At 57.7% G+C, this 13,762-nt stretch overlaps 4 protein-coding genes across 7 annotated transcripts; 2 read left to right on the forward strand and 2 right to left on the reverse strand.

The window, feature by feature from the left end:
• Positions 1-191: 191 nt before the first annotated feature.
• CLTB (clathrin light chain B) lies at positions 192-5,245 on the forward strand (the record flags this gene model as incomplete). Of its 4 annotated transcripts, none has more annotated exons than XM_079542546.1 (6): positions 192-410; positions 2,314-2,349; positions 3,501-3,618; positions 3,881-3,992; positions 4,417-4,470; positions 4,959-5,245. In XM_079542546.1, 6 exons carry the CDS (start codon positions 192-194, stop codon positions 5,128-5,130), a joined length of 711 nt encoding a protein of 236 aa, XP_079398672.1. In that variant the 3' UTR covers positions 5,131-5,245. The 4 variants fall into 4 exon arrangements, with proteins under 4 accessions (XP_079398672.1, XP_079398673.1, XP_079398674.1 ...); XM_079542547.1 differs by having other exon boundaries at positions 192-375; positions 2,303-2,349; XM_079542548.1 differs by lacking the exon at positions 4,417-4,470.
• Positions 5,246-8,200: 2,955 nt separating this feature from the next.
• On the reverse strand, positions 8,201-8,737 carry HIGD2A (HIG1 hypoxia inducible domain family member 2A; the record flags this gene model as incomplete). The annotated part of the gene is made up of 2 exons (XM_079542167.1): positions 8,201-8,488; positions 8,623-8,737. 2 exons carry the CDS (start codon positions 8,735-8,737, stop codon positions 8,322-8,324), a joined length of 282 nt encoding a protein of 93 aa, XP_079398293.1. The 3' UTR covers positions 8,201-8,321.
• A 219-nt stretch (positions 8,738-8,956) lies between these two features.
• On the forward strand, positions 8,957-10,776 carry NOP16 (NOP16 nucleolar protein; the record flags this gene model as incomplete). Its single annotated transcript, XM_079542495.1, has 5 exons — positions 8,957-9,063; positions 9,162-9,276; positions 9,468-9,537; positions 10,292-10,398; positions 10,633-10,776. 5 exons carry the CDS (start codon positions 8,957-8,959, stop codon positions 10,774-10,776), a joined length of 543 nt encoding a protein of 180 aa, XP_079398621.1.
• A 1,515-nt stretch (positions 10,777-12,291) lies between these two features.
• ARL10 (ARF like GTPase 10) lies at positions 12,292-13,685 on the reverse strand (the record flags this gene model as incomplete). The annotated part of the gene is made up of 4 exons (XM_079542169.1): positions 12,292-12,468; positions 12,881-13,056; positions 13,133-13,295; positions 13,509-13,685. 4 exons carry the CDS (start codon positions 13,683-13,685, stop codon positions 12,292-12,294), a joined length of 693 nt encoding a protein of 230 aa, XP_079398295.1.
• Positions 13,686-13,762: the final 77 nt, after the last annotated feature.

Genomic DNA, 13,762 nt, shown 5'->3' on the forward strand with positions numbered 1-13,762 from the left:
CAGGGGCTGTGGCGGCACCCCCGGCTCCCACAGCCCGAGGAAAGGCCGAGCCGGCGCCGCCGAGAGCGGTGGGCAGGGAAAGGGGAGGAGGGAAGCGGGGCCGCTCCTCCGTGATGTCAGCGCCGTCGCCCCGCCCGCCGCCGCCGCAGTGACAGCTCCGCCCGGGCCGAGCCGAACCGAGCGGGCGGGCCATGGCCGACGACTTCGGCTTCTTCTCCTCGTCCGAGGGCGCCGGCACCGAGGAGGACCCGGCCGCCGCCTTCCTGGCCCAGCAGGAAAGCGAGATCGCGGGCATCGAGAACGACGAAGGCTTCGGGCCCGCCGACGGCGACTCGGCCTCCGCCCCCGCAGGGCAGGCGGCCCCGCCGGAGCCGGGTGAGCGCCGCGCAGCGCCGGGCGGGGCCTCCTCCGTGGGCACGGGATGGGGGACGGGGTTTAAAGCGGGGCTGTGCCCCCAGGCTGCCCCCTGTGCCGTTACTCACAGGGCAGAGGATCTCTCCGGTCTTTGAGGTTCCCCCGAAGGGGGTCCCTCAAGGCTGCCCCTCGGCTGTCTTTGGGGTTCCTCGTGGCATGGATTGTACCCCTGGCGTGTGCTGGTTCCTACAGCAATGGGCAAACAGGATCCCCTGTGGGTTAGACCCCAACAAGGGCTCTCTGGGGTCTGTGCTTGGTCCCAAAAGTGTTGGGGTTTCTGGAATGAGGGTTAACTCCTGAGCGTGGGATTACCAGCTATAGGGCAGTTCTTCCTCAGGCTAGTTTCCATGGGTCAGACAGAGCCCCCATGTCCCTGCCTCAGTGCCCCCAGCTGGGGTATCATGAGGGACACTGAGGTAGGATGCAGGTATCCGTGGTCAGCTGGGTGGCCTCTACACTGCACTCATAGAAGGAGAGCTCTTTGGGGTGCAGAATGGAAAGCTTTTTCATTGTGGATGTCATGGTCCTAGGCTCAGCAGGTAGAAGGTGTTAATCCTGATCTCAAGCCTCCACGTGAGCCCCAGCCCTGCTTTTAGGGGCTTCAGTTGATAATAGGCACTCAGAGATCTGTTATCCACACGGACAGAGGGATACCACTGCCCTCTTGCTTCTGATGCAGGCAGGCCCCCAGGGTCTCTTTGGCCTGTCTGTAAAATGGTGGTTTTTTCACCTCTCTACTTACAGAGCCGCAGAGTCAGATCTGGGCCCAGAGAGCTGCTGACAGCCTCAATGCTAAATGCAGTCAGGCAGGCTGGAGCTGGATTTAGTTGGAGCTGCAGGGTGAGCACCGTGGGGACAGTGCTCCCTTGAGGTACGCTAGAGCTGTGCTGAGGCTGCGTGTGCCTGCAGCCAGATGGCCAGCAGAGGCCCTGTGGTTGAGCATGGTCATCACTGAGGAGAGCTCAGGGCCTGGATTCTGCTTTTGTTAAAGCCTCTTTGCCCAGCGGCAGAGGGCCACATGCAAGGCATCAGTATGCAGCTCTTGAGGCTGAGAGGGAGGAAAGTGTGCTGCACTGTTGCTGTGAGCTTTGTCCCTGGCAGTGTTGCATTCCTGCCGCAGGCATAGAGCAGTTTTGCCTCTGCTGGGCACTCGGCTGACAGCTTCTGGGTCACCCATCTGTGTGCTGAGGGAAGCAGCTGCTGCCTTTTGCAGAGCTGAAGTTGGTCGAGTTGTTTTCCTATAGCCAGAACATGATGTCCAGCTCTGTGCCTGGAGGAGTTTCCCTAATCTTCTGAAAAGATTATTAAAAAAAAAAAAAAAAAAAAAAAAAAGCAGTGAAAACACTGTAAAGACATAAAGTGCCCTGGAAGTTTTGTCTGGGAAAAAGGTGCTGACCAAATCCCTCCATGGATGGGCGACCACAGCCTGGCCTCAGGAATGGCAAGGAGTCTCCACACATCACATTCTCTGCAGCAGCAGCAGCAGCTCAGGGAGGATTTGTTGGGTGAATGGCTCTGGACTGCAGAGCAGCACGCTGTCTTCTTCCCATGGCTATCCTGGACAGGCTGTGTGAGGCCAAGGGGATTTGGGAACTGCTAGAACTGGACAGGGCCAAGTATGTTGGGAAGGAGTCCTTCTCTAGATACTGGAATCTTGCTAGCCCCAACTTGAGCTCCAGCACACAGCTCTGCTGGTATCCATTGCTTGGAACAGCATAGGGTCTTTAGTCTGTGACCCATATATGTGAGTCTGTTGTGGATAGGTGTGTTGGGTTGTAAATGGCACATCTGCATCCCCAAGGAACTGGCTTGTTTCTGTCTCACGAACCCCAGCTCCTCTGGGATCACTTCAGTTGCCACAGTTTTTTTCTCTTCCTTATTTTTCTAGCTGGTTTCCAGAATGGAGGAGCCACTGTCAATGGAGATGTTTTTCAGGTGAGAGCTCAGGCCCATGTTCTGGCCCGGTGGTACCAAGAATGATTAGGTGGGTGTGGGGCCAGCATGCAACTGCTCTGCCTTTGGGATTGCTCGTGCTCTTCAGCTCCAGAAAAGCTGGTGCTCCTTGAAAAGTCTGGGTCTCATGGTGGATCCCTGACTCCTCTTTCTCACCTATGCTTGAAAGACAAGATATGGTCCGTCTGCCATGGCCCAGAGTTTATTAGTTGGAGACTTTGAGACTGAATTATGCTGGTTCAGATCCTGCCCCAAATCTGTTTGTAGGTGGCCTGTGCTCAGAAGGAGTGCCTGAGCTCTAAGGGAAGATTGCAAACCCTCCATTCTCTACAAACCCCTCTTTTTCCAGCCTGGAAATCTCCTGGAGGCCCTCAGGGGTGTTTGAGAACATCTTCTGACAGTCCAGATCCAGGACAGGGTTTCCAGAGGCACTTGCTCTGCTAACACATGGCTGTAGCCTTGCTACCAAGTCCAGCAGCATCTCTCATTAAACTTGCTTTCCTCATGGCTGAGGGTGTTTCAGGGGGACACCTGCATGGGTCTCATCTCCCTCCATCTGGGAGCCTGCAGCCAAGCTGTGCAGGGTACAGGAGAAGCTGTGCCAGCTCCTGACGAGCCTCCTATGCATTGTCTGTGCCTAGTCTATGGGATGATAATCACATCAGAGATGGGATAGACTTAATTAGATTGTGGATCTTGGAGAAGAGCCATAATCCCCTTGCTTAGCTCCATGTCAGCCAGCAGAAAGTTTTAGGAAAGGTGCTGATGTGGCACAGAGCATGATGCAGGGCCTGGTGGGAGCTGTGCAGGCTGCTCAGCTTGGAGAACCACAAGAGGCTCCTGCTTGTGGGCTGTAGCAGAGGGTGGTGTTCTCATGGGCCCTGCCTCACTTGGGCTCGTTCTGTCTGTTGAGGCCCAGCCTAAGATGGCACTCATTCTTGGGGCTGGAACCACAGTTAGAGCACTGCTTTGGAGCACTGACAACTGTACTGGGCTGTCACCAACTCTACATATCTTGGCTTGTCTTGGTGCTGGGAGCCTGGAGTCCTGTTCAGTGTTGTCAGCCCCCTGAGAAGGCTGGGCCGGGCTGTGTGAGGAGCTGATGCTAATGGCGAGGTGTTTGCATCCTGCAGGAGTCCAACGGCCCCACAGATGCCTACGCAGCCATAGCCAAGGCTGATCGGCTGACCCAGGAACCTGAGAGCATCCGCAAATGGAGGGAGGAGCAGAAGAAGCGCCTGGAGGAGCTGGGTGAGACCCAGGGCTGTGTGTGGCCACGCTAGTTGCACCACAGGACGTGGTGATTGAGGTCCTTGGGATCCCTTGCCTAATGGTGATCCTGCTGCACCCAAGATGTGCCTTTTGTCTCATGCCAAGTGGGTGCCCCCACCAAAAATCTGTCTGTGGAGGCAGTGACACCTTTCAGAGAATGTTCTAGTGGGGGCTGGGAACAAGTCTGGGGTGTCAGTGGGTGCCAGTCTGTCTGATGGGGTCTGTCTCACCCTGGTCTTAGATGCAGCATCGAAAGTGACCGAGCAGGAATGGCGTGAGAAGGCCAAAAAGGACCTGGAGGAGTGGAACCTGCGTCAGAATGAGCAAATGGAGAAGAACCGAGCAAACAACAGGTATGTTGCATGGCCTCTAGGGTTGAGACTGGCAGGGCTCAGTGGGAGCAGCTGTTGCACCTAGATGTGCCTTCCTGTAGTAACCAGGGAGCTCTGTCTCCACAGTGGACCCAGCCTTGCAGAGGCAGGGCTTTGCCAGACCATGCCCCAGTACTCCGGGAAGCTCTGGTGGCCCTTCAGAACTGCTCTGGTCCCAGCTGAAGGCTGGGGGAACACAGTGGGATTTGAGGGACTCCTGTCCCATGTGTGGGAGGGGTTGGGAAGCTATGCAGCCCTGTTGTTGCTGGCAGGTTTTTCTGATGCTGTGTGTGGCATGATGAATGGGTCTGTGGGAGGATGCTAACCCCCACTCTGTTTCTCTCTTTCTAACCCTCTGCCTGCCTGTCTGCTCTGCGTTCTCTCTCTGTCTGTGCCTCGGGGCTAGGATCGCTGACAAAGCCTTTTACCAGCAGCCGGACGCCGATGTGATTGGCTATGTGTATGTGTGTCTTACAGACCATATTCTGCCCTGCACGGTCTGGGGTCCTTGCCTCAGCACTTTGGCTGCCCAGTCAAGGAAAGGGGGGATGCTGGGAGGTGCTGGGCCCTGGTGAGATTCCAGAGGGGGAATGCTTCAGCTGAGCACCTCCAAATGCTTAGGAAGCAAGCAGAGCTCTTGAAATTGCCCCCCCGGTGGAGCTGGTTTAAGAGACAAAGCTGTGTAGTTTAGGGCTTTTAAGGGAGTGTCCTGGGGGTGGAGAAGTCTTGAGAGCAGGCGGACGCCCCCCTGCTTCTGGATGAACGTTGTCTTAGGTGAGTGCAGCCAGCAGCAGCCTTGACCATCCCAGGTCTCTGGATCCTAGAGGATGCTGAGTTCATTGTCTGGAGCAGTGAGACAGGAAATGGGGACACGATGGGTTCCCAGAGGGGAGGGTCTTCTCGGAAAGAGTTCTGCCAGTGACAACCCAACCCTCAACATGTTTGCAGGGCCTCGGAGGAAGCATTCCTGAAGGAGTCCAAGGAGGAAACCCCAGGCTCAGAGTGGGAGAAGGTGGCCCAGCTCTGCGACTTCAACCCTAAGAGCAGCAAGCAAAGCAAGGATGTCTCACGGATGCGCTCGGTGCTCATCTCCCTCAAACAGACACCCCTGTCCCGCTAGCTGCCATCTGGCACAGCCAGGAGTGCAGCAGGGCAAGGCCCTTCCCCTTGCCTTGCTGCTCACCAAGGCAGATGGCTTCACGGGGTCAGCCCACACAAGGGGCCTATGCCCTGCCTACCCTCTGGTCTCTGGTGTGCACCTTGGCTGTGCTCAAATCAATGGTTGTAACTCTCCCCATGGTTTTCCTTTGCTTAAAAGGTTCATTGGTCTCTTTTTACACTTATTTATTACTGTGGCATTTCCCTGGGAAGCGACACTGGGTGGCAGAGCTGAGTTAGCAGAGGAGCCTCCAGCCAGAGGCACGCCCAGCTGCCTGGCAGGGTGAGAAGGAGAACACCTCCTACTCGGTGTCCTCCATCTCATCCAGGGCTGCACTCAGAGCAAACTTGCCCACCTCCTGCCTGTGGCATGACAGCCCTTTGTCTGGGATTGGGTCCTAACCCTGGGGCAGAGATACTGGGGGGACCTTGGTTCCTTTCTGCCCTCCTGTGGGGGTTTTAGAGCAGAACTGGCTGTAGGGTTGGGGTTGAGCAACAGCCTAAACTCATCTCCACAACACAAGATCCTACAGGGAGCATGGCAGCAGCATGATGCCACAGGGCTGGTGGGGACAGAGGGATGAGTGTGGGCACTTGACCTGGCCATGCATCCCAAAAAGCTGGCAGTTGCAGTGTTGATATCCCGGCTGTCTGTGGGGCTGCTCTTGGCAGACAGCTCTGTGGTGCAGGGTGCTGAAAAGAGGCCACAGGACAAGCATGCAGGAAGCTTCTTGACCCTCCTACAAGGCCACTGGCTGTTGGGAAGATGGAGTGCTCAGCTTTGGGGGCCCTTGGCTCTGTTTTGTGCCTTCTCCTACTTCGAGGGAGGCAGCTGGAGGCTGTATGGCTGTAGGGAAGCAGGTGGCAAGGTCCAGCTGCTGTGGGACACGTCAAACCTCCAGCTCCCTCACCCAGAGGCCCATAACAGGATTAGGCAGAGGTTTGGTCCTACGGCTTTTGCTGTCCCTGGAGAACAAATCACACATCTGTCTGCAGCTGGACAGCTGCTCTGTGGCTTCAGTTTGGCCCACGTGCCACTGGATTTGCACACCAAAGGCTGCATGGCAAGTTGCAGGTCCTGCTCATTGCCTCATCAGGTGAACTTTCCAGCCCAAACACCTGCTTTCTCTCCTCGCTTGGCAGGACTGGCACCAGCCTCTCTGGCTCTGAGCCCCAGCCCTGGAAACCTGCAGAACTGGTTAGCTGTAGGAGTGTTGATAAGGTCTGCTTACACCTTGCAGCAGAGCAGCTTCTGTGAGCTTGTGCTCTAGGACCGGCCTGTTGTGGATTGGGGAAGGGCCTGCAGCAACAGTCTGAGAGGACATGGAGCAGAGAGCATAAACCATTTGTCAAAGTTTTGCTGCAGAGCCCTGCTCCACCAGTAAATTCAGTACATACAGCTCTTTTGCAGTGACAGCTCCACAAATCAAGGTTGTCTGCCCTCTTGCTGCATAGGCACAGCAGTAGCTCTACAGCTGCCTGACAGGCCTGGAGAATGCTGTCATCTTTGGTAGTGGGCTGGAAAAGGGAATGGGTGTGTAGGAATAATTGTGTTTTGTGCTGGAATCGTGCCCCTTGTCTGTATGGCTGATCACTCCTCCTCTGTGTCCCTGCACTGCAGCACATATAGGCATCTCTGCTGTGGTGCAGGATGGACCCAGGGATCTGGCTGCCTGTATCTGCCTTTCTTTGCAGAGCAGATAGAAGAGCCTCTGGCTGCGCTCTGGGCCTGCAGTCCTCGCAGGTAGCCAGGCTCTGCAGTCCCCTGGCTGCCATGCACCCTATGTTGGGCAGGGCATCTTGGGGAGCAGTGCCCACTGCTGTTCTACATCCCTTTGGCTTTGGTATATGTGACTGTTCAAATCACCTGTTACAATAAACCGACATCTCCAAACTGACCCTACAAGGCGCTGTTGTCTTTATCCTTCAGCATGTGCACTTAGGAGAATCCATACCTGCAAAGCCTGCAGAAAGGACAGTGCTGTAGAACCACATCCTAGGGCTACACGGTTTGCTCTGAGCTGAGACAAGCAGCAGCAGCAGGATGAGAGTGTAGCTGCTGTGCTCTGACCACAGGCATGTGTGCTTACCCAGACATGCTGAGCAGACTTGGGCAAGCTGCTCCTGAGCCTCCTGCACCACAGCAGCCATCCAAGCAGCTTCCTGTCCTGTGGAACTCCTGTCTTTGGCTGCAAACGGCTTTGCCAATGGGCCAAGCTCACAAGTCTGCACAGCAGTTCCTCCACACACACCCTGCCCACAGTTGTCCAGGCTGGCAGCAAAGCTTCTGGGAAAGATTTACAAAGCAGCTAATGAAGAAAGTGAAGAGCAGCCTGGACACATTCCCCACAGCGGGCTGTGTGGGTTCCCTTGGTGCTGGGAAATAATGTAAACCGTGGCACTCAGGGCCACCTGTGAAGATGTTTGCCAAACTGAGGGAAACAGCTCCTTCTGGGAATGGGATCTTGCCCAGCAGTTGGTCCCAACTCATGCAATGCAGCAAGTTGTGCAGAAGTGACCTTTCAGTAAAAGCAGCCAAATATCAGTGCGTTCTGGAGAACGCAGTCTGTTCGGGAGCCCAAATTCCCACACTGTTTGCACAGGTGTTACACCTCGTGTCCTACTTATGACCTAACCACAGCCCAGAGGCAGCAGCGCCCACTCCTCTCGCACTGCAGACTTTCTTGACTCCGCAGTGCTCTGCAATCCCGTATTGCTCAGCACCTTTGCTGCAATTCACTTTGTTACTCACCGGCTGCAGCTGGACGGATTGCACCTTCTCCCCAAATAACTCATGCACTGATTATGAACTCTGCCCTGCCCGGATCAAGCCACAAATGGAGCCATTCCTTCCCACCCAAGCAATGCATTTCTCAACTGCTTTTACATAGTCTGATTAAAGCCACACCTCGGTGTGGAGAGGCACCACCAAGCAACAGAGGAGCCAATTTCAGCAGGCGGTGACAGCAGACACGGGAGATCTCAGGGAATCAAAGAATCACCGCAGCCCAAACGTGAGGTTATCAGCAGAGGTATATTAGCCACACTTCGACGCTATGTGACGCGCAGTATCTCCGACACCGGCTCCAACGCACCGCGGCCGTCTCACGTCCGCCGGCAGCGCCCGTCCTCCAGCCGTGCCGCTCCTCGCGCTCAGTTTCTGGCCTTGAGGGCGGTGGCCACCATGCCGCCCAGCAGAGCCGCGATGGTGAAGCCCTGAGCCATGACCCGCGCCCGCATCATCAGCTGCGAGTGGCGCGTGTTGCCCCTCTTGAAGCTGATGAGGCCGTAGGTCAGCACGCCCAGGGTGCAGAGACAGCCTGTGGGGGACGGACGGACACTGAGACGAGTCCGTCCCAGCCCCAGTCCCCCCCTGCCCCCGTCTCCCCGAAGCCCCGCAGGGAGCAGCGCCCACCCCCGGCTGCCGGGGCTTAGCGCCCTTCCGGGCCCTCACCGAGGGGCACCAGCGGGTTCTCGCGCGTCTTGCGCCGGAACTTGTCCGCGAAGCCCTCATCGCGGTACACCGGCATCGGGATGGGCTCCAAGGGCGGGGGAGAGCCGGCCGCCATGGCTGTGGCCGCGGGGACAGCGAACTGTGCAACCCTTCCCGCCCGCCGTAGGCCGGCTCCCGGCAGAGCCACGTGACCCCGCCGCGGGGTGTGCCGGGAGCTGTAGTTCGCGGCCGGGGCGGCACCGCGGCTGTTCCCTCACGCGGGACTCCGCTTCCCGTGGTGCCTCGCGGCGAGGCCCGGCCCAGCGGTGCGGCCCGACGGCGGCGTGGGGCAGCCATGCCGAAGGCCAAAGGGAAGAACCGGCGGCAAAAGTTCGCTTACGGCCTCAACCGCAAGCGGCTGTACCGCAGCGCCAGGCGCAAGGCCGCGCCGCGCATCGAGTGGTGAGGGCCGGGGGCGCGGTCTGCGCGGGTCCGGGGGGTGCGTACGCACCGCGCGGGGCGGTGATCGCAGCCCCTAAGCCGTGCCTGTCCCCGTGCAGCTCACACATCCGCCATGCGTGGGACGCGACCAAGTCGGTGGCGCAGAACCTGGCCGAGATGGGCCTGGCCGGGGACCCCAACAAGGCCGTCCCCATCGCCAAGAGGCGTCTGCAGGTGAGCGCGGGCGGGACGGGCTCTCGTGGGCGCGTCTGTGGTCTGAGCTAAATGGGGAAATACGGGAAAAAAAGCTTTATTTTAGACGTGGGAGATGTCCCGGTCCGTAGGCCTTTCAGATCTGCGGAAGTAACGTGTTGGCAGCCCTCTCCAAACGCACTTTTCTCGAGGTGCTTTTTCTCTCAATGCAGAGGATGGAGACGGAGAGTGATGGACAGGAGCAGGAGAAGATGCTGGTGCGGAAGCCCTACGTCCTGAGCGGTCAGTGCTGCGCTGTGAGGGGCTCGGGTCGGGAAAGCTGTTAGTTCTCATACAAACTCTGATGCAGTTTTAAGGCCATTACTGGAACAGGCTGCCCAGAGAGGTTGTGGATGCTCCGTCCTTGGAGATGTTCAAGGCCAGATTGGATGGGGCCCTGGGCAGCCTGGTTTAGCATTAAACGTGGCGGTTGGTGGCCGTGCATGTGGCAGGGGGGTTGGAGATTCATGATCCTTGAGGTCCCTTCCAACCCTGGCCATTCTGTGATTCTATGAAGGCTTGTGAGTGTGCACAGCAGGTTCCCAGCCAGGCTGGAGCTGAGCTGGAACAAAAACAGCTTTTCTGCCCAGCCTGTCCTGTCCTGTGAGTTTCCTTTCTCTCCTGTGCTGCCTTTTTCCACCTGCTGCCTCAGTGGGCATCTTGTAATTCTGAGTCCAAACTCAGTGATGTCCCACACCAGTGAGACAAGAATCTGTGGCTGCCCTACTTTAAGTACAACAGCAGTGCTTTAGCAGTCACACACCACAGCAGGGGCGGCAGCATCTCCACTCCTTCCTCACAGTGTGAGCTGCAGGGCTGCGTGCCTGCAGCATTCGTTCATTTTCCTCACTGTCTCATTCATTTTCCTGCTCGGTTGTGCTGGGCAGCAGTGCAGCATGCAGGCACAGAGCTGTGCTGCAGAGGCTCAACTCAGGGAGGTGCTGCTTCCCTCCCTCCCCTGCCTGCCTGCATCACAGTGCCTCTACCTTCTGCCTAGAGATGGAATTTGAGGCCAGTCTTCCTGAGAAGAAGTCAAATACGCTCTCAAGAGACCTCATTGACTATGTGCGGTACATGATACAGAACCATGGGGAGAACTACAAGGTAAGCACTGGGTGCCTCAAAGCAAGGAACAGCTCGCTTCTGGCTCTTCTGCATGGTGAGAGTTGCCACACATCCCTGCCCTGGATCTTGGTTTGTGGTCAGCTGATTTCTAAGGGGAAATAGTGCTTTGAACCTCAGCCAGAACCTAGCAGGCACCGGCTGCAGCCTGCCTGGAGCGTGGCCGTGCAGATCCGTGTTTGCTGTTCCTCTGATGTATTCTCGGCTTTGTCACAGGAAATGGCTCGTGATGAAAAGAACTACTACCAGGACACTCCCAAACAGATCAAGAGGAAGATCGGTGTGTACAAAAATTTTTATCCTGAGGAGTACAAGGATTTTGTTGCATCACTCAAGCAGGAGAAGATGGATGTGCAGTGACTGCCCCTTTTTGTCCTCCAGTTTGCCTGCAAGCACAGACTTGGTGCACCGTTTCTGAACCACAGGCAGGTGACTGTCACTTGTCGGCTGTGGCTTCTGGGTAGGCTGAGCTGTGCAAAGCTTCTGGTGATGGAGGAAGGACCTTCATTAGACAGAGTTATAAGCAGGCACAAAAGACTCTTGACTGAGGCTTGTGGCATGCAGACTGAATGTGCCATGCCACTCCCTTTTTTCTGAGTGCAAGCCAGCGCTTTTTCCACCTTGTTAAAATAAATTACTGCTTCATGCTGGTGGGAATGTTTTGCCTGTGGGCTTCCATTCCTGTAGAGCTCCTGGCACTGACGTGTAGTACACAGGCAGCAGATATGCATTACCCTCTGTGGGTGTGGGGCTGGGGACTGCAGGGGGTAGGCAGAGCCCTTGCTGATTTCCTTGTAAGCAGCAGGGGCTGCTTCCCCCAAAGCAACCTCTTTGCCTCCAGTTCGGGGAGCCTGGGCTGATGGCCCCTTTACTGCAAGGAGCCAGAGAACAGAGCCGAGTCATCAGCCTCATTTATTCATAAGAGGAAGGAGCAACTGTATAAAAGGTTTCACAGCAGAGACCAGCTGGCATGTATTTCCTTACCCCAAGTGCTTCCCCATTTCCCCTGTCAGTTTCCAAGGGCCCAGTCCTTTGTCCTGATGAAGTAGCCTTTTCTCCTGCAGACAGGGCTTTCTGCAGCTCCTGAGACAAGGATGGAACAGGCAGCAGAGCAAGCAGCACACTCATATCCCCTGTTCAGGATGAAGCAGGGGAAGCAGAGCAGGGTGCCAGGTACCTGCTTTCATCTCTGCTCAACAGGCTTTTAAATACTTAAAATACTCCCCTTGCTTGGGGAAGGGCAAGCTGTGCCCAGCTCAGGTGAGGGGCTCCTGCCTATGGCTGTGCATCAGACCAGCCTGGGCTACAGGGCAGCATCACGTGGCTTGGTGTGTTTGTCAGGAAGGAGAGCCCACGTGGCCTTCATCCGCAGGAAAGCCGAGAACTCTGCTGCAGGCAGAGGGGCTGATTCTTCCCCTGGGTAAGCACTGTGGGCTCATCTCTTCCTGTGTGAGCAGGGAGGGGGCTGCATCAGCCACATCAGCTCCAGGGTGCCCTGCAGGGGGCAGGGGCATCATGAATCCAGACCCCGCTGCCATAACAGCAGGGGAAGGATTGCTTCAGCTTTCCAAGAGCTTCCTTATGGTTTCACACTGCTCTGCACCTCATGCCCACCTTACGGGTTTCCATCCGGACAGCAAGCTGGGTTCAGCCCCATTTGTTCAGTATTCTGTGGGGCTGCTGTGTAAGGTGCAGGGCTCTGCCCTGTGCTTTTGCTGCCCTGAACTGGGGGATGCATCTGCCTTCTCCCTGTGGCAGAGAGCAGAGCCCACTGCTCACATCCTGCATGCAGCCATGTGTCAGCCCAACCCCAAACATCGCAGGGCGCAGTCCCAGCTCCAGCAGTTCCCTCCATCCCAGTGGGAGCCTGTCCGCTCAGGGCTGGGACAGCAGAGTGACCAGCAGGCTCTTCACGTGCAGGACGCTGGTGGCCGTGCTCAGACTAGCCCACGTTGCACTGGTGGGCAGGAGGAAGAGCTCCCGCTGCCCGCTGAGCAAGTGCAGGGCCAGCTCCTCCCGCAGCTCCTCCGTGCTTAGGGCATCACTCTTATCCTGTGGGCAGAGAGGAGCTGGCTGAAGAGGGTGGTGTGGCCACAAGCCCATGGGCGGGGAGCAGCACAGTGTCTGCTGAGCCGGTTGCCGGTTGGCAAGAACCCGTCCGGCCGTGCAGCCTTAGCAGGGATTGCTTGCTCTTGCAGCGGAACCGAATGGGAAACAGCAGCAGGCATGCGCTTGGCCGTCTGCCTGGGCAATGGATTTCCCCTTTGAGTTTCTGCGTGCTGCACTCCTGAAACTTCTTTGCTGGGGCAAGAGGAGCAGCGCCCACGCTTGTGATAATGTCTGGAGGATGTGGGCACTGAGAGTGCAGGTTTTGCAAAAGCCGGGGGATTTGGGTCATAAGGATTTGCCCTTGAGGCCCTCAGGAGGGTTGGTTTGGCTGCAGTCAGCGCTGGGAGGCACCCACCTGTTTGTTGGCCAGCACAACCAGCGGCAGCCGGGGCTCCTCAGCCAGCAGCGTGTGCAGCTCCTGGCGTGCGGTCAGCAGGCGTGACCTGTCCACCGAGTCCACCACGAACACCAGCACGTGGGCATCGCTCAGGTAGAGCGGCCAATACGCCCGCAGGTTGTAGCTGCCACCCACTGTGGGAGATGGGCAGCGTCAGTGCCAGTGTGGGGGAATGCTGTGTCCCCATGGGGAAAGAGGGGCCTGCCTTACCCTCCAGCAGGTCCATCTCCAGCCCCCCGACGCGCAGCTGGGCAGAATTGAAGCCCAGTGTGGGTGGGATGCGTGTCCTGGCCTTCTGGCTGCAGATGTAGTGCAGGACGCTGCTCTTCCCTGCGCCGTCCAGCCCCAGCACCAGCACCTGCTTCCACACCGCCTGTGAGCAGCAGGACAGAGTGAGGCTGCTTGGGAGTCGGACTGAAGCAAAGGGTCCCACCGGCCCCCAGATCCCACACATCCATTCCCAAACCGGCGGGTTCCGGCCACCGCCCCCGCCCCGTCCCCTTCCCCATCCCCATGGGGATCCCAGCGAAGGACAGCCCCGCCGCTGTGCCCCCGGGCCGAGGGGCGGCGGGTTGGATCCCCTTACCGTGCTACCAGCCGGGTCTCGCTCCTGCAGCTCCCGCAGCTCCCAGCTGTCCCAGGTGCCCGCGGGCTCGGTGCCGCGGAAGTAGAGCTTCCAGGCGATGAAGAGCAGAGAGCCCAGCACCACCACGGCGGCTCCCAGGACCAGCGTCAGGTTGCGCAGGACGCCGGTCGGAGCCATGCGGTACCGGTACCGGCACTGGCAGCGTGCGAGGCAGCCAGATGTATGGCCAGATGTGCCCGCCCCCGGCGTCAGCG

The sequence above is a fragment of the Tetrao urogallus genome (genome assembly GCF_951394365.1).
Source record: "Tetrao urogallus genome assembly, chromosome: 14".
Taxonomy (NCBI): Eukaryota; Metazoa; Chordata; class Aves; order Galliformes; family Phasianidae; genus Tetrao; species Tetrao urogallus.